This window comes from Teleopsis dalmanni, chromosome 1, assembly GCF_002237135.1.
Source record: "Teleopsis dalmanni isolate 2A chromosome 1, ASM223713v2, whole genome shotgun sequence".
In the NCBI taxonomy this organism is placed as follows: domain Eukaryota; kingdom Metazoa; phylum Arthropoda; class Insecta; order Diptera; family Diopsidae; genus Teleopsis; species Teleopsis dalmanni.
In genome coordinates, this window is record NC_051846.1 from 207,571,619 (window position 1) to 207,594,149 (window position 22,531).

Genomic DNA, 22,531 nt, shown 5'->3' on the forward strand with positions numbered 1-22,531 from the left:
TGAATGTTCACTGGAAATATATTGCAAAATTATATTTATTCGTTAAAATCATATGAGCAGAAATAATAACAAATTGCAATATATCAAAACAATAAGATAAAAAATGCTTATCATTGTTTTTGTATTATTGATATTGTTTTCTTTTATTTAAATTAATTAATTTTTAGTGTTTATAATTTTTATATTTCATACTGTACACAACACAAGAAAAAATAGATGTCAAAAAAGTATTTAACATATTTTAAATGTGATGCCAATTTGTTTCAACCAGACCAACGTTGTTTTTTCACAACTCTGAATTAAACAATTACTATGGCTATGTTTAAGCTCATTTATTAGATTTCCTAAATACTTCCTTAAATTTATCATAAATATCTAATTTAATTAGAGTTACAAAATATCAAAACACTTTGTTGTAATAATCATATACTCGACTTATTTTCGATTCTTATAAACTTTTAATATTTAGTTATTTATCAAACAGATCTACAATTTCTTATTGTAGGCATCGGCTACTTATTTTTCTGACTTAAGTACTCAAGATAGAGATAGATAGATCAAGTTAGAGAGTTTCTGTTAAGTAATATAATGACTACCGTTATAACTAATATTAAAATCAAATTTAAAATTGTGGGAATGAAATTTAAAAGCAAAAATATATTGCACTTTTATTATTTATTTACATCTTTAAATATTATTTTAACTTATATTACAAAAATGATGAGACTAAAAAGTAACATCACAGTTTAACAACAGTTGTGTGAAATCTTTTATTTTATATGTGTATAGATGTCTAAGGATAAATGCGTACTCAGTTTACCGCCACATTTTTAAAATTATTTACACTTTATATAAATTAAGCCTCAAATAGCAACAATTGCAGAATTAGAACTAATTGTTTAAATTACAACGAAGTTTTAATTGCGATCTGGTAGCGCTTTGAGATATGTTTTCTTCTTTTGCTTTTTACGTTTAACAACACTTTTATTACATGTTGCTAAAAACATGTGTAAACCCGGCGCTTGATTTAATTTTTTGCAATGCAAACAAATACAAAATATACAAATATTTTTGATTATATTTTTTAAAAACAAATGGAGCATTGCAAGGAATTCGACGATATTAAGACAGTGTTAACTTACTGCAATAATAATGTACAAAAATATGTCAACCTTGGTTTTCGAAGTGGTAAGAATTCAATATATAGTTAATTAGAATATAATATTAAGTATTTTCCATTTAATAATAAAGGTAATGACAGAATTGTGAACGAAATCAGTAAACGCATACAGGATGTACTTCTCGAACAACATCACTTATCGAAAGCCTTGGAGCCATTACCAAAATCTTATACTGTCCTACGTAAAGTACTATTGTTTTTGGTGCTTAATTCAGATATCCCACGTAAATCTGAGTGTGACATATTTAAAAACTTAGCACATGTAAGTGATTTGTGCCCATTATTGCCGAAATTTTTGTTAATAGCTATAATATGGGAACTAAAATTGGATAACTTTCTTTACGAATTAATTTCGTACACTCCTTGTTGGTTTACGTATCCATTAATAGAAATTATTTTAGAGTCATTAAGGTACATTGATGATGTATGTGAAGTATTGGAAAAAGGTGAACATGTCATACGTGCTATGTACAATAGTCTTACCAACACAATAAATTATGCATGTGACCAGAAGGCTACAGTGAAAATAAATAGTCAGTTTTACGAATTAATAACAAGAATACTACAAAGAATTTTTAGCCCACCAGACAATGAAAATATAAAACGGAAGAAAGCTAATGCCCGTAAATCAGGATATTTAGTTAAGCACATAATAAATTTAATCAGTTTTGCTTACAATGCGCACTGCAATCCAGACTCCTGTATGCCAAATAAAGACATAGATTTTTATGATAGATTTCTACATGTAAATTTGGCTGAAGGCGATGCTGATGATAGAAAGGAAGTTGAAAAAAACGTACAGGAACTGCAGTCGATGGTTATTACAGCTTTGCTCAACACTTTGGAAATAAATGTAATAGAGGTAAATATTGATACATATATGTACTGGGCCGAAATCGATGTACCTAATGACGAACACTTGCAAGCTGAAGTAGGCAAACTAGCTTATGATATGAAGGAAAATTTAAAAACCTCAAATTTCATTGAACATAATGTTTTTGAAAAAATTGACTTTATGGTCAATCGTCCCGTTAGCTTAGAAGAAGACTTAAATAACGCCGCAATTAATGATGAACTGCAAAATGCGGAACGTAATACTACCAATGAAATTAAGAATGAAGTAAAGTTGGATGAAATTAATGATGAACTGCAAAATGCGGAATGTAATACTAACAATGAAATTAAGAATGAAGTGAACTTGGTTGAAATTAATGACGAAATGCAAAATGCGGAATGTAAAACTAACAATGAAGTTAAGAATGAAGTGAACTTGGATGAAATTTTGAAAAAAGCAACAATTAATGATATACTGCAAAATTTAGAAGGTAATAAAGCTTATGAAATTAAGAAATCTTGGTTCGAGGAACTCTTTAATAGATCTTCTATTGCATTTGGCAACGATGAATGCATTGACGCAATCAAAATGAATCTTAAATTGATGAGCACAGAAAAATGTAAAGCTATTCTGGATTTTATTAAAGATGATTTAAAACGTAGCCAAGAAGAACAAATTGTATGTGAATTAAATGATTACATGGATTTGGATACAGAGAACTATGAAGAGTTGGGAACTATTATATTGCGAACGTTGCGCAATTTAAGCAATGATTCAATAATAGAACTGCTCATTTATCAACGCCAACTGTTTGGCGAAAATGCGAATATTTGTTGTCAAAATGACGATTTTCATTTGCGTTCCATGCAATTTTTTAAAGAAAACTTTGATTTTCAGAAATTTCTTATACTGTGCTTTGAAAATCCAGCAAAAGTGTGGAGTATGTTTATCGATTGGTCGTTCCGCAATATTGCTCATATCAACAGCTTCTGTACAACCGTAAAAAAAACAAGTCCTTTCTTAACTGAATATCTGGAAAATCATTTTAATGAAACTCTACTTGATCCAGACAAAGTAAAACAAACACATTTTCCCACTTTACTTTCCCAAATTTATATCGAACTGTATTACCCTGACCGTAAGTTGGACTTTTTTAAACACATAAACAACTTTGTACCAAAATGTTTGGAAGATAAAGATTTTGAAGCATTGCTTCCATTTATAAATGCGCTTAAAAAAATCGGGATGCATGGAAAAACCTCAAACCCTGAGCTATTTAATTTTGAAGATATAACTCCTCCAGTATTACTAATGATAGGACTAATTTTGGATGTAACACGTTGGGACTTAATCACTTACTCAGATGCCCGTTATAATGTTGCAGAGGAGTGCATCAGTTTAATTAATGGAACTGCAGAAACATTTGTACCAATACTTACTGAAAAAGGTATGAAGTTTTTTTTTTTTCAAATATTAATTATTACTATAAAAATATTTAAAAACATAAATTTATTTACAGAACGAAAGTGGATTTCTGAAGGAATTGCTAAGAACTCTTTTCGTCTCCTCACTCAGTTCTATTTTCAAAAGTATATACTATTAAAAGACCAATCGCCACTTAATTTTCATGAGTTTGTGATACCAGAATCACCAGCAAACACTGAAGAAGCATACATTGCTCTGCTTTATGTAAGTTAGTTATGTATTGAAGAATGAAGTAAATATAATATTAATAAATATATTTCAGCATTACGTGCGCTGTACAAAAAGTGAAATGATGCAATTAATGCACAATAAACTGCTTTTAACAAATTTAACACAATGTACACTTAAACTTGGCAGAATTGTTGAAGAGAAAGAACATCTAAATGCCCTAGACAACTACGTTAATTGCATCGCCATATATGCGGATATTGTACAGAAGATAGTATTAGTAGAACACGAAGAGGACAAGAATGAATTGCGAAAAATATTAATAGATTTGTTTAAAGTAATAGAATCTACACCGGATGCGGTTTATGAAACAGTTTTTTTAAATTTGCTAGATTTACTAACAAAAACTGCAAAGCATTGTATACCTTTAGATCAAGCTGAACGTAAAAATTTGTTACAGACTATCGTTGATTTAAGGGACTGTAATGCTAAGACATTGTTTCTAAACAAGTTCGAAACTTTATCACTAGAACATAATAAGTAAACTAAGATTTTTGGATTTAAGAAATATTAATTTTAATATAAAAACTAAATTAAATATTTGTAATTAAGATCAAACACTTCATAAGTTAGTTATAAACTACACATAGTTTCATGAAGAAATCATTTTTATTCGAAACGTTGATTGATTTTGAAAATTTGATTCTCAAACGTTTAACTTTGTCCGTAAGGTACAAGCTATACCCAAAAAATGTAAATTGCAAATCGCTTATCACGATTGTTCCCATATTCCGTATAAATAATTTAAGCTCTACTTATTCATTTTGTACATTTAATAAATAATACTGTAAGTAACAAATATCTAACTTAGAATTTTATCTTAAAATACTACTAACTATGAATCTTACATTATATTATTCACAATATTTAATAAAATAAAGTAATAGTTGTCAAGAATGCACTCAAATATCATCAATATTATCGAAAAATTTTTTGTCTCCTTCATAGTATGCTCCATCAAGTACAATACAACTATGCCAGCGCTTAACCCAATCCTCCATACATTTTTCGTATGCCGATTGAGGTATTTCCATCAATTCCTTCAGCGAGTTTTCTTTTATCGCCGCAATCGTCTCGAAACGCTTTCCACGCAGTAACAATTTTAGCTTTGGGAACAGAAAAAAGTCACAAGGGGCCATGTCAGGTGAGTACGGTGTTTGGTCAATCACATTCGTTGAATTTTCTGCCAAAAACTCTTGTACGACGATGGCCTTATGTGATGGTGTATTGTCGTGATGCAAGATCCATGAATTGGCTTCCCACAAATCTTGTCGTTTTTGACGGATATTCTCACGCAAACGCCTCATTACATCTAAATAATATTCTTTATTCATCCTTTGGTTCTCTGTAAGAAATTCGGATTGCACCACACCACGATAATCAAAAAAAACTACAAGCATTACCTTGATTTTTGAGTGAATTTGACGCGGTTTTTTGGCGGTCGACCCGTTTTCAAAACACCATTCTGAAGATTGCTGGCCTGTTTGTATATCATACTCGTACACCCAAGTCTCATCGCCAGTTATAATGCGTTTTATAAAAGTAGGATCAGTCGTTACACGGGCACTCATATCTTCAGCAAACTGCTTTCGATGCTCTTTCTGAACAAAATTGAGTTCTTTTGGCACCAGTCGTGAGGCAACGCGTTTTATGCCCAAAATATCAATCATAATGTTATGAACAGACTTCAACGACATGTTGACCTCTTGTGCTAACTCTCTAAGACTCATACGACGATTTTCGAGTACCAGCTGCTTAATTTTGGCGATATTTGCATCATTCGTACTTGTTGAAGGCCGGCCAGACCGAGGTAAATCATATACCACATCCCGACCTTCTTTAAATGCTTTGTACCATTCATAGGCCTGTGTTTTTGACATGCACGACTCATTGTAGGTTTTTTGCAACATTTTCAACGATTCGGCACAAGGGATTTTATTTGACACACAAAATTTTAGGCAGACTCTTTGTTCAACTAATTTTTCCATCATAGACATCGTAATAGACTACTTAAAGCCATAACTGCAAAAACAGCTGATGTAAACACACTCTTTCACAGATCGCGCTCAAGTCATGCATAGTAACCACAATACAGTGCTACCAATTCACTGTTGGTGTCGTATATTAGGCGCGTTTTTCAAATTATAAATTCTCGATATTTAAATTGAATCAAAATAAAGAAATAATTTGAAGAAAATACCAAAATAAAAAATTGTTTCAATATAAATAATATATATATAAGCCATATATATTTATTTTTTACTAATTATCACCATTTCATCCTTGAAATCCTTGAAAATGATTTTAAATTAAAGTCGGTTTATTTTTTTAGGATTGTTACTTCATTTCGTACGTTGTATTTTTAAACGTATTTCGGCAAATTTCTTGATTAAAAGTATGTTAAGAATTGTATCATTTGCTTCGTTTATTATTGATATATGAAATTATTTTTTCAAAAATGTATATATATATGTTACATATTAGTATATACAACTAGAGGATAACAAAAATTTTAAGTGGTTCAACAGGTAGGTATATTGGTATAGTTAAATAAACAATATCTGAGAAATCAAAATAAAATTCATTTTATCGGTGCATCATTTGCACCGATATCGAAAGCGGACTTGGCAGCACTGCAAAACAGCGATATGTGCGCTTTGTATGGATGTATATACAGCGGAAAAGACAAAAAAGAAAAGAATAGTATAAAAGCAACGAAAAAATTGTGGTGATTAAAAATATAAATTTTATTTTAACTAAAACAACGTTCAAACTAAAAAATATTATCTCAAATAATTAATATATAACTAAGTTTATATATAAACTATGTTTTCGCTATATTTACGCAAATAAATAATCAACAGTTGCGCTTCTATTGTGCAAATGTTGTGATGGCATAGAAAAGATGAAAACAAAAAAGGAGAGGAATTTTAAACAAGTTTAAAAACAAATTATACGTATAACCCATAATAAAAAAAAACAATCAACGAAATAGTAGAAGATAAAAATGGATTTTTTGAAAAAACAGAAAAAGAAACTTACTAACAGTAAAGTAAATCAACCGAACTACCAACCCAGTAATGCATATTCAAATGCATCAGGTACAACAAATACAACCATAACGCTGCTGGATAACTCCAGTATAAGTGGTTGCTCAACAATCACGAACGGTTCCAGCGTAACGACACCATCTCCAAGCGCATCCTCCACCGGGCTATCACCTGTGTTAAATGGAACAGACATACATGAATATCTTATATTTAACTACGCTTTTGGTGATTTTGAGAAATGTAACCATCAAAACTATATAACCTGTGAGGAAGTTTGTCTACGGTTAAGCCGAAAATTAAAAATTTTACCTGCAACTCGTCTACTATTTGGTTTACGCGCTTATGATTCAGAAGACGGATGGATTGCACCAGGCAAACATATTAAATATGGTGTACGCTACGTGTTTCGTATGCGCTTCAAAGTACCTAATTCCGAGCTACAATTGCAAACGCTAGATCACAATGCCTTTGAGTATTTATACAGACAGATGAGGCACGATATGGTGCATGAGTGCATACCAGAAATACGTTATCCTGCAGAAAAAGATAAAGTTATGGGTTTGGGTGTTGTAGATATGTACATTGACTTATTAGAGGAACGTGAAAGTGTAGAGCGTATTGCAGCCAATTGCGAGCGATATGTGCCACGTAAACTCGTAAAAGCACATAAAGTATTTGTGAAACCAAAAATTTGCACCAGTTTCCATCAGTTTAGGCAGAGAAATGTTAGTCTGGGCACTGCTAAATGGACTTACGTTCGTGAAATACTCAACCTTGCTTCCAACTATTTGTTGGAAACGTATGATGCTCTTGTTGAATATATACCAAATGATGATCTAGCCGCAATAAGTGATGCTATGACTGAGGCCCAAGTACGCGTAAAGCTGGACTTGTACGACACACTAGAGCCTAGCTTAAAAATTGCTAGAATTGCACCACAAAATAACTTAAAGGTAAAATATTATTTGAAACAGAAAAATTATAACAATAATTATAAATATTAAGAACAAGAGAATACTATGAATTATTTTATTATTTACTATATGCAAATAATAAAAATAATAAATAGTTGTGTCATTAAATTAGTGAAAAATATTTAATTATACACATATTTATTTTAACAACAATATATTTTTTTATTTATAATCTTAAAAAAACAATTGTGTTCCGGAAGGGATAATGACATATTTAGATATTATTAATGATATCACATATTTTGTGTAGGCATCAGTTTAATAATAACCTTCTAGCATGGAACATAAAGTTTTATAAAAAATTATTTCATTAAATAAGCGCAAAACAGAGTCTGAGTACTATAGATAGATTAGAATTATATAAAATAATTCACACTATAAATTATTTCTAACGCAAAGTTAGAGTATAAATAATAATGATAACAATTGCATATCATAAGTCAAAACGGTTTCATGGACCGCCTGTCGGAGAGTACTATAATTATAATATCAGTATTAATTCTAACAATAACTAAAACCGTAATAATAAACTATGTATATACTTTGTGTAGGTCAGATAATATTTATACTAATTGCACATTCCTTAGTAAATTTCTTATTAAATATGTAAAAGTTCTTAGAAAAATAAAGTTTTATACATTATTGCGATGTTTCGAGGCAGTTGTAATCTGCCTCATAGAAGCGATAACAATTTGTTTACAATTTACAATTTGTTTTGATAAGACAACCAAACAAAAACATTTTCTATATGCAATATTAAAATAAAAAAATGCAGTTTGCGTATGCAGACCACAGTTGAGTACTTATCTATGATTTATATTATACATGTATAGATATGTATTTAAATATTTACAATTTATTTTCAAAAGGGGTTAATTTATGTTAATGCATTTACAGTGGACACCACTTGCAAATTTGGGCAAAATATATGCAGTATCTATTGAAGATTCACATTCTTTGCGTTTGGAAATAACAGAATTTCCCAGTGGCTACAGTTTAAAATTTAAAACACCGATTGATTTGGAATCATTTATAACCTATCTCGCTGGCTATGTAAGGTAAGTAGTGTGAACTTTTTTTTTCTTTATCAAAAGCAAAAAAAATGTATTTACTAACTCTATTTTTACAGGCTCACTTCGAAGTGGATGTTGGATTTATGTGCACAATACCCAACTCCGTCATTGCAAGAGTTATTAGAACTTAGGTGTCATGGACCGATAGGGTATATTATGCTTAATTATAAAATGTAGTAGTTATAGTTGAGATAAATGTATATAGGATGTGTGCGAGTTATGCTAAGTTGATGCTAAACCAAATGGAAGATTTTTTGAGACTTTTTGCACTGCACACATTTAGCCATTTATTAACACATATCGACACATCACTACATTATCGGCACAACTTAAAATTTCCCTCATTTAGAACGCAACTTAGCCTAACTCGCACACATCCATAATAATAAATTAATCTAAATGAAAGGTTAAAAAATATCTTAACCGTTAAAGGCATTTATTGATAAATTTATTATTTGCGCTAATAAAAAAGACTGCATTTATTTGTATATATATTTGTTTTCACTATAAAAACAAAAAAAAAACAATTTTATTTAAATAAAATTCATTAACTTTCAAAATTTCATTTCAGTGGTAATTTCTCTTTTGCTAAGTTGCGTGAAAATAATGACAAAGTTGGCAGTTATCTTATACGACAATGCGAGAAGGAATATGACACCTACTATATTGATATAAACACAAAATTGTAAGTTTTCTATACTGATATAGTACAATAATAAAAATTTTTATATAAATATACAACTTTATACTTTCAGTTCTGGTCTTCAGTCCGTAAAATGTAAAACAGAAACATTTAAAATAATTAAACAAAGCAATACCCAGTGGGTATTACACAATAATGAAAATCTCATCACAATCGATAAACTGGTGAATGTGGCACAATATATCGAAACTGAAACTCCTGAACGATTTCGCATTCCGCCATCGAAATATGGTAAATTGAGACTGTTATATATATGTATATATTTAAATAGCTAAAATCAAAAATGTTTATAATACTTTTAGAAAAGCCCCCTTTACTTTTAATATGTTTACCAAAAGAATTGCAATCAAAAAAGACTGAATCGGAATTGAGCGAAGCTGAACTCCAACGTAAACGTGTACAAATATTTGATCCCGTTGTTGATTTGCAAATGTATAAAAGTAGGTTGAGCTGATTATAATTAAAATCAATTACTTATACCAGACTCTAAATTAACTTTTTCCAGACTCTAAACGTGAATGTGACCATGGCAAAATGGCTCGTTATCGTGCGGATTGGATACAACAAGGTAGATTCAAGGAAGTTCCGGTGATATTGAAAGTTCTTAACAAAGACAAAGACTTTTTGGAATTTCGAGAACTAGCAAATAAATGGAGTAAAATATATTCACCACATTTCTTGAAATTATACGGTTTGACACTTTCCACACCATACACATTAATTATGGAAAATGCAGAATATGGACCACTTAATGAATTTCTGATTCGTTGTGCACAGAAAGTATCTGTTAAACCATTACTTGATGTAGTTGGCAGTTTAGTACGTGGTATTTCATACTTAGTAAGTATTAAATTTATACTAAAAAAATCAGTGGATCAATTAATGCTGTAATATTAACGTATAAATTTCGAATTGCAGCAAGACTGTGGCATTGTACATGGCAACATCCGTTGTTCTAATTTATTTGTTACCAAATTTGACACTAAAAATAATTTCCTAGAAGTTAAAGTGGCAGACTCGGGCTTAACCCGACCGTACTCTAATGCCGAGTAAGTAATTTTTTTTCTGAAAGTTTTAATAAAAATTTAATAATATTTAACAAATAGTCTACCTTGGATACCATTTGAATACTATTCCGATTTGAATGCTGCTAAGAATGATCCCACCACTGACTTCTGGGCCTTTGCGACTACTGTTTGGGAAATATTTGCGCGTGGAAAACCGCTTCAAAACTTATCGGCATCTTCTTTGCGTGCAAATTATAATCGTTATGGTGGTATATTGCCTGTACCTAGTGAGGACTGTCCAGAAGATATGTACAATCATACAATGATGGATGGATGGTGTCAAGAACCTGACAAACGTTTCGATCATCATAAAATCTTCAAAGATTTAATTCATATCAAAAATAGTCTTGTTTATGAAACACTAGATTGTGAAACATGTAAAGATTTGGAGTCCGAACTATTTGATCTACACGAATCTACCTGTAAGCAGAAACAATTATTATTATCAATTATCATTTTATACATTTTAACATATTTATAGATACAGATACCGATATTGATATACCTTTACATAATGGGTACATTTTCGAAGAAAATAACTCATTCACTCGTGATAGAGTCCCTCTGTTGCGACAACAGCCTAGTTCTGCGCTGCAACATAATTTTATGACAAATCGGTTCAACGGTCGAGGTTACTTTGATAGCACACCTTCTGTGATCAGAGTGCCACAAGGAAAACTGATAACCAAAAAGAAAATTGGCGAAGGACATTATGGAACAGTATTTTTGGGTGAACTGCGATACAATTCCGAAGATGAGAAACGTGAATTTGTCGCAATTAAAACATTAAAAATAAACGATCCCAAGCAGTTGGATGATTTTAACCGTGAAATACAAATTATGGAGGTATATGAAGCATTTAAACCAAAGTTTTTTGTGTAAATCAATATAATTTAATTAAAAATAACGTATTTTTAAAATTAACATATATATAATTTAATTTAATTTACAATCTTTATTTCTTATTATAGGAACTAAATCATCCAAATATTGTTAAAATCAAATTATGTGTTCAAGATCCTTTATCTATTGTTATGGAGTATTTAGAAAGTGGCTCTTTCATAGTTTATTTATCGTCTCGCAAGCCCAACTTAACAAATGAACGTTTATTAAATTTTGCACTGGATATTGCAAATGTATGTATCTATTTTCGATTTAGTCGATTTATTCGATTTAGTTTTCATATTAAATACTTATGAGCATTTTTAATTTGTTTAATAGGGCATGGACTACTTACGAAGTAAAAATATTATACATCGGGATCTTGCTGCACGTAATATATTAGTTGATCGAGATTGTGTGAAAATTTCTGACTTTGGTTTAGCACAGTGGGTTAACTCCGATGGTTATTATATTGTACAAAGCTCTCGAGATATACCTATTATGTGGTAATTAAATATTATAATATAATTAAAGTTAAGAATTAAATTTTTAGTTATTTATTTAGTTATCATTGGTAATGTACACTATTTTAGTTTTAATTAAATTATAAAAATATAAGTATTGCTTAAAAGGTCACAAGTCGAAAGTTGAGATATATTTTAGTGAAAATAAGTTTCACAAATATAATTCGTTTCTATATTCCAATACATTTCTTTAATCAATTATAATAATATACCATATATACTCAACAAGTACGATATTCTAGCATCTATTATTCCAGTTACTTTAATAATAATTATTCATTAATCTTGTTTTAAACTTAGTTATTTAATTTTAATTAATGATATTCTTTAGGTATTCCCCTGAGTCTTTAAATACGAATAAGTTCTCTTTCCAATCCGATGTCTGGTCATTTGGTGTTACTTTATATGAAATGTTTTCTCGTGGTGAAACACCTAATTTAGACCCTGGAATGAAATTAGGAAAGGCCGAAATTATTAGTAGGCTCGATAAAGGCGATAGGTAATTACGAAAGCAATTCTTAATGTAATAAATATGTTAATCAAAAAGTGTATATATATTCAACAGATTGCGGAAACCTGAACAATGTCCTGACGTAGTATATAACAAGTTAATGTTGCCATGTTGGTATGCGAATCCCAAATCAAGGCCAACTTTTAAGTCGATCATAGAGGAAATTCAGTCAATTAAAATGGAAAGTGGCGAATACATTTAAGTTTTAAAATAAAAAGCATTTCTTGTTCTATACACTCAATGAGAGTTAAATACGACTTGCAAGTTGTATATGAAAGAGCTAGAAATAATGAACATATTGAGTGATGATTTTTATTTTGAAAATCATGTATTGAATTATTGTTAATCTTAAATATTTTCACTTTAAAAAAACCAAAACTAAAATTATTTACTTTCGCATATTTGGTACATTCAATTCAATGCGAAATGCGATAGAGAAATATTTAAAATAGTTTAAACGTAAAAGTTGGCTACAATCTCGTGACATTTCTATTTCTAATTTATGTGTTTAGCTGAAATTTTGTTATTTATTGCTCTTAAACTTCAATTGTATATATTATATATGTCTTATGTTTATGTTTTTACAATTTTAGTTAAGCTTCTTAAAATAAGTTAATTAAATGTCATACTTACGATTTACTAATAACGATTTTATGTTTAGGTATTTGATAAGTTGTAGTTTAATGTTACTATTGTGCAAAAATAAGTGCCTAATTTCTATATAGTTTTGCATATTTACAAACTATAAATTTTTATTAATTAAAATTTTATCAAAACAAACTGCATTTTAAACAGACGCAATGAAAAACTTTTAAATTGTTAACTTTTAAATATTGTTAAAGAAACAATATTTATCTAATATTTATCTAAATATTGTTTCTCATTGTATATTACAAATTTGTGCAAAAATAAATACGCGAATATTAGCTTCACACTAAATTGAATTATTTAAATTGAGAAAAAAAATTGTAAGTAGGATTCTGTTGTTTTATCGTTGAAAATGTAACTCACCATTTTGTACTAACGATCGATACAGAAACTATAATATTCAACTACGCAAAGACGAAAAAAAAATAAAGATTACAAACATGAGTTCTTTCATGAAACAACAACAACAGTCAATATGAGGGTTGTATGCATGATATGGTAATTATTATTATTAAATAATAGGCTATGAATGCATCCCGAAATAAAAGATCCATTGTGCTCCTAAAGACCCTACATAAACAATTCTAGACTATAAATCTCGTAATTGCTGTGGTCTTAATTTTACCTATTTGATTTGGACTAAGATTCCGCTTCCAAGTTAGTCGAGTCTACGTCTTGCCGCCGTTGGGCAGTTGCATAGGATATGCTCTGATGTTTTCTTCTCCTCATGACAGAGGATCACTTTCGACAGGAATCACTTTCTACCGCACCTATAATCCTGTAAGAAGTTCAGTGTAGATTTTAATAGCGTTTCTGGTAAGGTTAAGGATAGCGTCAATTTTGATGTGTTCAGGATCAATGAATCTTCTTGACTGCCGCATGCTTGTTTGAGTTCTCCAGACATGGCAATAGTTATTGTGCGAAATCTTATTCATCATTTCATTAGAATAAAAAAGATAATTTATTAAATGTACCTCACCCCTGATCCAGGAACAATCGGGTCTACTTCCTGAAGTCTCTACTTTTTAGATCAGCGACCCAAAGAGCAAATCTTACGTCTAGCTTAAAAATACAACAGCAGTATATGTGAACACAATCTCTTATAGTATATTAGTCTAATATTTATGCATTTGCTTTAACGTTTTTTAATATATTTCCCGTTCAAAGGAATTCGATTAGATAAGAATCGATTGCTATTACATGTTTAAATAGCCGTTGATGATATTTCATTTCAAATTCTATTTCATTTTGAACAAATAGTTGAAAAATATTCACGTTGGTCCGTTTTTCATTACTATATCTGTATGTTCGTTTAAAAATTCTCACTAGATAAAATCGATATGGGCTTTTAGAAGAAGTTTTATTCGTGATTATATCAATTACAAGCGCAGACATACTAGCAATCACTAGTCTTGTACTGCTCTTTCGTTTATAATTCTTCCAAATAAATCGCAGCTACTTTGCCTCCATTTCGAAAGTCATTAACACCCAGAACTGGAAGTCAATGGTATGTTAAACTGATCTATTTTAGTTTGCATTTATGTTAACTCTTACATCCGTTACATCTTTAATCGCGTTTTATGCGATTCAAGCTTTCTAGCTTAGATGACTTTAGTTTCCTCATGTCATCTGCTATTGTTTTCTACAATTGTATTTCAGACTTCTGCTTCAGCACTGCGGGTTAATATATTTTTCTAAGTCATTCCTAAAACATAGTTTTTGTTATGTTAAGCCTTTTCCGAGTTAGTGCATCTAGGCACTTTTAATCTATGATAGTTTGGGGGATTCTGCAGAGTCCCGCTCATCTCACAGACTAATTTGAATATTTCTGATAATCTTCGTGATTATTCAATGATTGATCTTAGCTGCGTACCGCCCCGTGCGGTTAGTGATTACTCTGAGATTAGATAGTCGGTTTTCGCATATAACTTCAGAGCTCTGTCCCTTATATATTTTTTGACCGGATCTATTCTAAGGTCTCTTAGCATGTCAGTCGTGTGGATGTACCATAGTACTTTGAGCAACTTGTAGCTTTTGTATAGTAGAGTCGGCAGCTTTGTTATACGCGACACACCCATAAAGTAGTGCTGGTCTAATTATCTGACTGCAGATCAGCTTTCTGTTCTTCACGCTAAGGTTGTTGTGTTTGAAAAGTGGTTGTAAGCAGTGCAGTGTTTTTGCGCAACTACTTCTTTTGACTTGTATGTGTTTGTGACAAGTGAACCGCTTATCAAATGTGATTCCTAAGTATTAAATGCTGTCATCCCAATTAATCGCGATGACACCGACTCTCACTCTTGGTAGATATTGCCTGTGTTTACATGTAATAAATAGGGCTTTAGTTTTCTGATTGTTAGTTTTTATTTTCTATTTCTGGAAGAACTCCAGAATGAGATTAACATGCTCCTGCAGCGTGAATTTCATAGCTAATACTAGCACTCCTTACCTCTAGGTCCTCAGCGATATATGTATTATTTAATATATATATAATAATATATACAATGATATCTATTATTTAATATGTATATAATAATATATATGTATATGCAACGATATATCTATTACTCAATATATATATTATAATATATATGTATGTACAATGATTTTACTGTAAGTGTTATCATATAACTAATGTGATTATTGATTTCTCGAAACGAAGTGCAGTAAAGTACCAATTTCTTTTTATTAATGCAATTTTATTCATAATAGCAAGTATAAATAGATAAAAGTATGTATAAAAATATGTAACTTATTTTTTTTTTTTGAACACATGAACATATGGTACATGCACTATAGATGTACTAATATTCACGTCACATATAAATGTTGTTGATAACGTCTTGTATAAACATTAATTTCCGCCCTCAGCATTCTTTTTCTTTAAAACTTCCATGACACCTGCAAAATTCGCTGTTTTCTTCTTCGCAGATTTTGGCGTTGAATTTTGGTTACGTACCCGCATTTGTGGTGTGGAAATATCATCGCTGAAGTCAAAATCATTTTTCACTGGTCTAAAATAAATAAAAAAAAACTTAATTATTTGTTTTTTACTTGTTTGTTTTTTTCCTTACTCTTGCACTTCAATTTCAGTAGTTACTCGACTTGGTTCCTCTTTAACATTTTCGGGAGAAAGTGGTCGTCGGCCAGGCGACTTCCATTGCAATTCAGGTATACTTCCGCTCTCAAGCAGTAAATAATAGCTTTCCAGCTCCTCTGCGCTAGGAATGCAATCTTCTGCTTCCGAAAAACTGTTTTCCAAGTTTGTCATGATTTCTTAATTAAACTGCTTGCTTTTTTGTTTACAAACATTGCTTGCAAAATATGGACTCTAATTTGTGGACTGTATTGTGATGAAGTAAACTGTGTAATGTGTATACTTTACATTACACAACAAAACACATTTAAAATTTCCACTCAACATAGACAAATAAAAATCAAGACTTCATTACAATTTCAAAATGTGAATCTTAATGTAGAAACAATAAAATCAAAATAAAGAATTTTTTGGGCGAAAGACCTAGTAGTTCAGTTTTTTATTATTAGTTAACTTTGAAATAAATTTTAGTGTTATCTCATAAATAAATAAAATAAATATTTTTTAACTAAGCAGTATGATTTTTTAAATTATTTGTAATTATATTAATGTTAACGACTGCATGTAATATTTATTTCATATGCATTCACATTTGATATGTGTGTTCTCTAATAAATTTGCAGTTCCACAATGAGACTCGCAGTTTGACATTTGATTTTTGAGGTTATATAAATATATAACGAGTAAAATTACGATTTTAGTCTGTCAAAATAATTGTTTTCAAGAAAGTTTAAAATATTTTGCCAAAATGTCCGATTTTGACGTACCTACCACTTCTGACAAAGAGTTACAAGATTTTTTAATGATAGAAAAGCAAAAGGCACAAGTTAATGCACAGGTTTGTATAATAAATTAAAACTTGTTTGGTTCAGTACAACATAAGCTATTTTAGATCCATGAGTTCAATGAAATATGTTGGGAAAAGTGTGTTGGTAAACCAAGTTCTAAGCTGGATAGTGGAACAGAAACCTGCCTACGTAATTGCGTTGATCGTTTTATTGACACTTCACTTCTAATCACCCAACGTTTCGCGCAACTGCTGCAACAAGGATCCACGCACTAACATGTTGAAAACGAGAAAAAAAGACAACTTTAAACCCAAAGCAGATAATATTAATAATGATGCATTTGCCATCTTGACTATAATGGGTCAATATAACGAACTCATTAGCTGCCAGTGAGAACTAGAGTAATGTGATTTTTATCAAAAAAACATGTTTCTGTTATTTAAGTTTAAAATAAAAATTACATAAAATATACATAAAATTTTTTTTATTCAAAATTTTTCTGCTTAGATTTTTTTAGTTGTCTGTAGAGTTCAACTATTTTGCTCTGTTCATTCTCCAGCATTGATCTCGTAGCAAGGGGCAGATCCTTTCGTTTTCCTTTGAGTTGCGATTTGGAAATTGTTTTATTTTTTATACCCTTCAACTTTGTCGTTGCGTTATTTAAATTTGTGGGTTTGTCGTCAGTCTGATCAAGAAGTGTCTTGAGTAGTAGATTTTTTTTTCCGGGCTAAAACATTAACAAAAATTTGTTTATGTATTTAATAATAACCTTATATCGCATACAAAATTAAAAAAATCAAGAACTTACTCTTGGCACAGTGTCTACTTTTTCAGCTCGTCTTGGTAGCGTTGAGAGTGTTGGCGGCCTATGCACTATTTCACCAAAGGATATAACGTCACGTTTATACTCCTCAATATCTGGCTTTTCGTTTCTTTTCTATAAGAAAATTGATTTATAAATAGAAAAATGGATACCTGGTAAGAACATTACCTCTTCTTTATCTTCTTTTATCGCCTGTTTAATTAATGCTTTGGCTTCCTTTGGATCCATTCGGTTCACTTGTTGAGATTTACTCGCTTTTCTACCCTTTCTTTTATTATTAATTCTTTCATTCTGTTTTTGTTTTAACAGTTCATCAATTTCATTTTTAGGACGTTTCTTAATAGTAATTTCGCCAGTCTGCGGATCTCGTAACACATTTACACCATATTTTGCTTCATATTTGGCTTCTCTTAAGGATTCAGTTGTCATGCGATTAACACGCCTCAAATAGTCCTCATCACTTTCACCAGAAATTTGTTTAATATTGCGTACTTTATTCTCAGGAATGCGAGTTTTATTTTTTTTGTTCGGTTTCTCCACTGGTTTATCCTCACGACCTGCGTGTGGTTTCTTAATTTTTTTCCCGCACTTAACATCGTCCGCTAATTTCTTAAATTGAGCAAATTTATAAGATATTTTCTGATCATTTCCAATTTCAGGTGGATTGTTAATTGAGTTTTTTAGACTATAGGAAGAGTTTTTTAATAATAACATATTTTGAGAAATGTATTAAAGCTTTCATAACTACTTACGATTTTTCCTTAAGCTCCAATTGTTTTAATGGATCACGTACTCCATGATGTTTGCGCGCTGGAATTTTTCTTCTTCGTGCCATATTACAAATATTAATATTTATGTTTATTTAGACTACTTAATTTATATGTCCTCCTTGTCCACGTTTTTTGCTTTTGTTATGATTTTTTATTCTAGTCATACGATATTTTGTGGAACTTATGCTAGCATATGTTGTGGAAGATATTGAACATATTTTAAACGCATTAAGACGATTTATACGTTCTACACGTAAGTACGTACGTTTGCGACATACTTGATTGTACATACTCTACATTACTTGAACTTATTGTACTTTTATTTATAAGATTTAGTACCATATTTAAAGAATTATTAGAATTTCAATATTAGGCAATAAATTACTAGTATTATTTAAAAATTGTACGTTAAAATTCAAATCAATGTCACTTTAGTGTCAAAATGATGTTTATGTGCCCTCAACCTTAATAAATAACTAATAATAGGTTCGAAAACTGTGTTTAAAAACTGTTTGTATGAATACTTTTCTACCTTTAGGTAGATCAAGTCTAATGGAGTTATAATTTTAAATTTTTAAGTTTTAAGTTTTAAATTTTTTGAGTTCTCACGTCGAAAGTTTAAAGTCGGTTTTGTTTTTTAAGATTTTAACCTTAGGACTTTTATTAGTAATTCTTCTGATGAAGGCGAATTTGCCGAAATACGTATAGGAATATACAAAAAAATACGATCGAAATAAAAGTTAGAATCCTAAAAAACAACACCTACTTTATAATGGACTTAGTTGACCATTTAATGACGCGCCCGTATAAAATATCTAACAAATATAAGCTAATCTCTTTTATCTGTTTCAACATGGAATTTTCTACTAAAAACATAGTTAAATAAAAAAAGTAGTAATTGCATAGCTAATGTTGATGTGAAAAATAATAGTATTTAAAAAGTAAATAGATCATAATTACTTTCTATTCTATTTACATATTATTAAGTTATGTTGTGAGTATGTAATTAGTTGTTTCTAAAGTAATCCACAGAATTTGTAATTTAACGTAATATAGTATTTATGTTGACATTTATTAACCACTGCCTATTTGCAAATACGTTCCACAAACACTTGCACTATTTTTCACCATAAATAGGTGATTAGCAAAGCAAATATAAAAACAAAAAGTTGCGAAAAAAGATTTTAGCTCCTGAAAAGTGATAAATAAATAAATAATTAAATTTTGACTAATAAAATAATTGTGTAAAATACATTTGAATATTGAGGCAGTAAAGCATTGTGAAAAGAATTCAAATGTATTGAATTAATATTAAATGCGTTCTAATATTATTTTCCCTAACTACAGTTAAATAAACAAAAGCGTAGTATCTAAAAGGTCAACGGAACAATAACAAATAATATACACTGAAATCTTAACAAAGAAATTAACAAATACGAAACCAAACTAAGCAGACGCAACACAATTTCCTATTTTAAAAATGGTTGAGCCAATTTTTGACTATCAATTTCGATTGATTTTAATAGGAGACAGCACAGTGGGCAAAAGTTCACTTCTTAAATTCTTTACAGATGGCAAATTCGCTGAGGTAAATATTTACTTATTCTTTAAATAAAAACATTCATATTACATAATGATTTTGATTGGTCCAGTTCGCTTACTTCCGACAGCCGTGTTATATATGTGAATATGTTGTCTGTGACTGATAAGGTAGATTTTTTTATTTCGTCTGATGAGCTTGTTCACTCAAAATGTTACAGTATAAATTATTTACATCAGGCGTGGCAAACTGACAATAAATTATGCAGTAAAGATTTCCTATGACTAATGGTCATGTTCGTATATATTACATATATATTGCATTTGTTAATCATAACACTTAGAAATGTATAATATATATAAATTATCTACTACTACATAGAAATATTTCTCAGAACATCAATATATTGTTGTTGTTATTACCCTCTTTATTCCTTTCGTATGGTGATACCCTAATAGAAATGGTTAGCAATACTTAGCCGTCATAAACAAGATGAGAGCGCAGAATATCTCTATTGATAGTTGTAACAAATCACGCAGGCTCATAATATCATAGCATATATGCAGTTTACTGTTAGGATCAGAATATCATAGCATATATGCCGCAGGATAGTTCGAGAATTGGGTTATATCGAGCTACGGCATAGTGGAAGACATTGTTGACAATATTTAATTTACTAATTTTATTGAATAATGACGTGCGGCAGGTGAGAAAGATTATCCCCTAAGCATTCTTTTATTCATAGCTATCATTAACAATTATTACAAATTAAATAAAAGAGCGAACCTTTTCTGGATAAGCGAACTAATCAAATATATTAAGTGAAATAAAAACATATTAATAATAATAATTTAAATTCTTTCAGCTATCTGATCCGACAGTAGGAGTGGACTTTTTTGCCCGTCTAATAGAAATGAAAGATGGCACTCAAATTAAACTACAACTATGGGATACCGCTGGTCAGGAGCGTTTTCGTTCTATTACAAAATCCTATTATCGCAATTCGGTTGGTGTACTACTAGTTTATGATATCACTAATAATGACAGTTTTGAGCACATACCTCTCTGGATGATGGAAGCACAGCGGCATATCGAACCGCATCGGCCAGTGTTTGCACTTGTGGGCTGTAAATTAGACTTGGTTGATGCCGGTGGACATCGTGAAGTGAGCCACGAGAAAGCACAGGCATTTGCAAATCAACACGGGCTACATTTTGTTGAGACTTCTGCACGTACCGGTTTGAATGTAGCCGAAGCATTTCGTATGGTCACACAGGAAGTATATGCGCGCATACGATCTGGTGAATATAAGATCGAGGATGGCTGGGATGGTATAAAAACAGGATTTGCACGACCAAATAGTTTAGATTTTAATTTAGTGGTGGCAGAGCCAGAAAAATCATCTTGCTGTTGATATGTTTATATATGCTATACATTTTATGTTGTTATATTTCCTTAAGATGAAAGAACAAATGTTTACAAATAATTTTAAAATGTTATAATTTTATGTTTAGTTAGATTTTGTTTTTATTGAACAATTTAAACAATTAATTTTATTGGAAGCAATCAACCTTATCATTTATGTGTTACCCTCATAAATTGTGTTGGTTGGCGAGGCAGTTTTGTGGTGATTTACCCTCATAATTTGGTGATTCTTAAGTTACGAGAAAGTCAATTTAGATTCTATAGTAGGCTTAGTTAATATTAATGTTTAATGGATATGATTTAAGCTACTAATCCAATCTTTTTCGTTACTATATTCTTCTAATAAGAAAAACTGACAATTCAATATATAGAAATAACTGAATGCGAGGATGATCTTGCATTCTGAAGTAGAAGCTTAAATTTTAACATTTTTCTTAATGAATAGAGACTTGTATTCAAAACCTTAACAATTATATTTAAAGTATCTTTGAATTTGTACGAAAAACGTTTTTAATATATATATATATGTATTAAACAATTTTGAAAAAAAAATAAAATAAAATTACATACTTCAGTAAATGTATCTTTGCAGTCTTTTTTCTTTTCAATCTTTTATATTTATATATACTATAAATTCAATTGATAAAATTAATTTTATATTATAACCGAAACGTTTAATGTTTACTATTATTTACTATTTATAGCAATTACTTTTTTTTAATATTCAATACATGTTCTAGAAAAATATGCTAATAAACATGAATGCACATAAGTATCTAATCTAAGACATATATAAGATGAAGAGTCTAGACTGGCTTGGTGAACAAATGGTACAAGCTACATTTACCTTACACTTCTTCAAACTCTGGTAATCCAATGGGTAATCACTCATGACATTCAATTTTGCAAATACTTGTGCATATCATCCATC

At 30.2% G+C, this 22,531-nt stretch overlaps 6 protein-coding genes across 6 annotated transcripts; 3 read left to right on the top strand and 3 right to left on the bottom strand.

Moving 5' to 3' along the window:
* The first annotated feature begins 1,004 nt into the window (after nucleotides 1-1,004).
* LOC119667147 lies at nucleotides 1,005-13,026 on the top strand. The gene is made up of 19 exons (XM_038076435.1): nucleotides 1,005-1,188; nucleotides 1,252-3,462; nucleotides 3,535-3,704; nucleotides 3,763-4,208; nucleotides 4,319-4,394; nucleotides 6,727-7,731; nucleotides 8,650-8,810; nucleotides 8,882-8,974; nucleotides 9,397-9,510; nucleotides 9,581-9,759; nucleotides 9,831-9,968; nucleotides 10,034-10,368; nucleotides 10,447-10,577; nucleotides 10,635-11,017; nucleotides 11,077-11,441; nucleotides 11,567-11,731; nucleotides 11,817-11,983; nucleotides 12,333-12,500; nucleotides 12,567-13,026. The coding sequence occupies exons 1-19, from the start codon at nucleotides 1,095-1,097 to the stop codon at nucleotides 12,712-12,714; spliced, it is 6,549 nt and encodes a 2,182-aa protein (XP_037932363.1). The 5' UTR covers nucleotides 1,005-1,094; the 3' UTR covers nucleotides 12,715-13,026.
* On the bottom strand, nucleotides 4,624-5,827 carry LOC119671575 (protein GVQW3-like). Its single transcript, XM_038082275.1, has one exon. The coding sequence runs from the start codon at nucleotides 5,723-5,725 to the stop codon at nucleotides 4,631-4,633; it is 1,095 nt and encodes a 364-aa protein (XP_037938203.1). The 5' UTR covers nucleotides 5,726-5,827; the 3' UTR covers nucleotides 4,624-4,630.
* Nucleotides 13,027-15,875: 2,849 nt separating the features above from the next.
* On the bottom strand, nucleotides 15,876-16,589 carry LOC119671576. Its single transcript, XM_038082276.1, has 2 exons — nucleotides 16,232-16,589; nucleotides 15,876-16,171 (listed from the first exon to the last, which is right to left on the bottom strand). Exons 1-2 carry the CDS (start codon nucleotides 16,426-16,428, stop codon nucleotides 16,012-16,014), a joined length of 357 nt encoding a protein of 118 aa, XP_037938204.1. The 5' UTR covers nucleotides 16,429-16,589; the 3' UTR covers nucleotides 15,876-16,011.
* A 203-nt stretch (nucleotides 16,590-16,792) lies between these two features.
* LOC119671578 (mitochondrial import inner membrane translocase subunit Tim8) lies at nucleotides 16,793-17,509 on the top strand. The gene is made up of 2 exons (XM_038082278.1): nucleotides 16,793-17,092; nucleotides 17,147-17,509. Exons 1-2 carry the CDS (start codon nucleotides 17,003-17,005, stop codon nucleotides 17,315-17,317), a joined length of 261 nt encoding a protein of 86 aa, XP_037938206.1. The 5' UTR covers nucleotides 16,793-17,002; the 3' UTR covers nucleotides 17,318-17,509.
* Nucleotides 17,510-17,511: 2 nt separating this feature from the next.
* LOC119671577 (coiled-coil domain-containing protein 137-like) lies at nucleotides 17,512-18,940 on the bottom strand. The gene is made up of 4 exons (XM_038082277.1): nucleotides 18,618-18,940; nucleotides 18,034-18,550; nucleotides 17,851-17,979; nucleotides 17,512-17,769 (listed from the first exon to the last, which is right to left on the bottom strand). Exons 1-4 carry the CDS (start codon nucleotides 18,698-18,700, stop codon nucleotides 17,527-17,529), a joined length of 972 nt encoding a protein of 323 aa, XP_037938205.1. The 5' UTR covers nucleotides 18,701-18,940; the 3' UTR covers nucleotides 17,512-17,526.
* An 837-nt stretch (nucleotides 18,941-19,777) lies between these two features.
* LOC119671580 (ras-related protein Rab-39B-like) lies at nucleotides 19,778-21,661 on the top strand. The gene is made up of 2 exons (XM_038082279.1): nucleotides 19,778-20,223; nucleotides 21,041-21,661. The coding sequence occupies exons 1-2, from the start codon at nucleotides 20,116-20,118 to the stop codon at nucleotides 21,587-21,589; spliced, it is 657 nt and encodes a 218-aa protein (XP_037938207.1). The 5' UTR covers nucleotides 19,778-20,115; the 3' UTR covers nucleotides 21,590-21,661.
* Nucleotides 21,662-22,531: the final 870 nt, after the last annotated feature.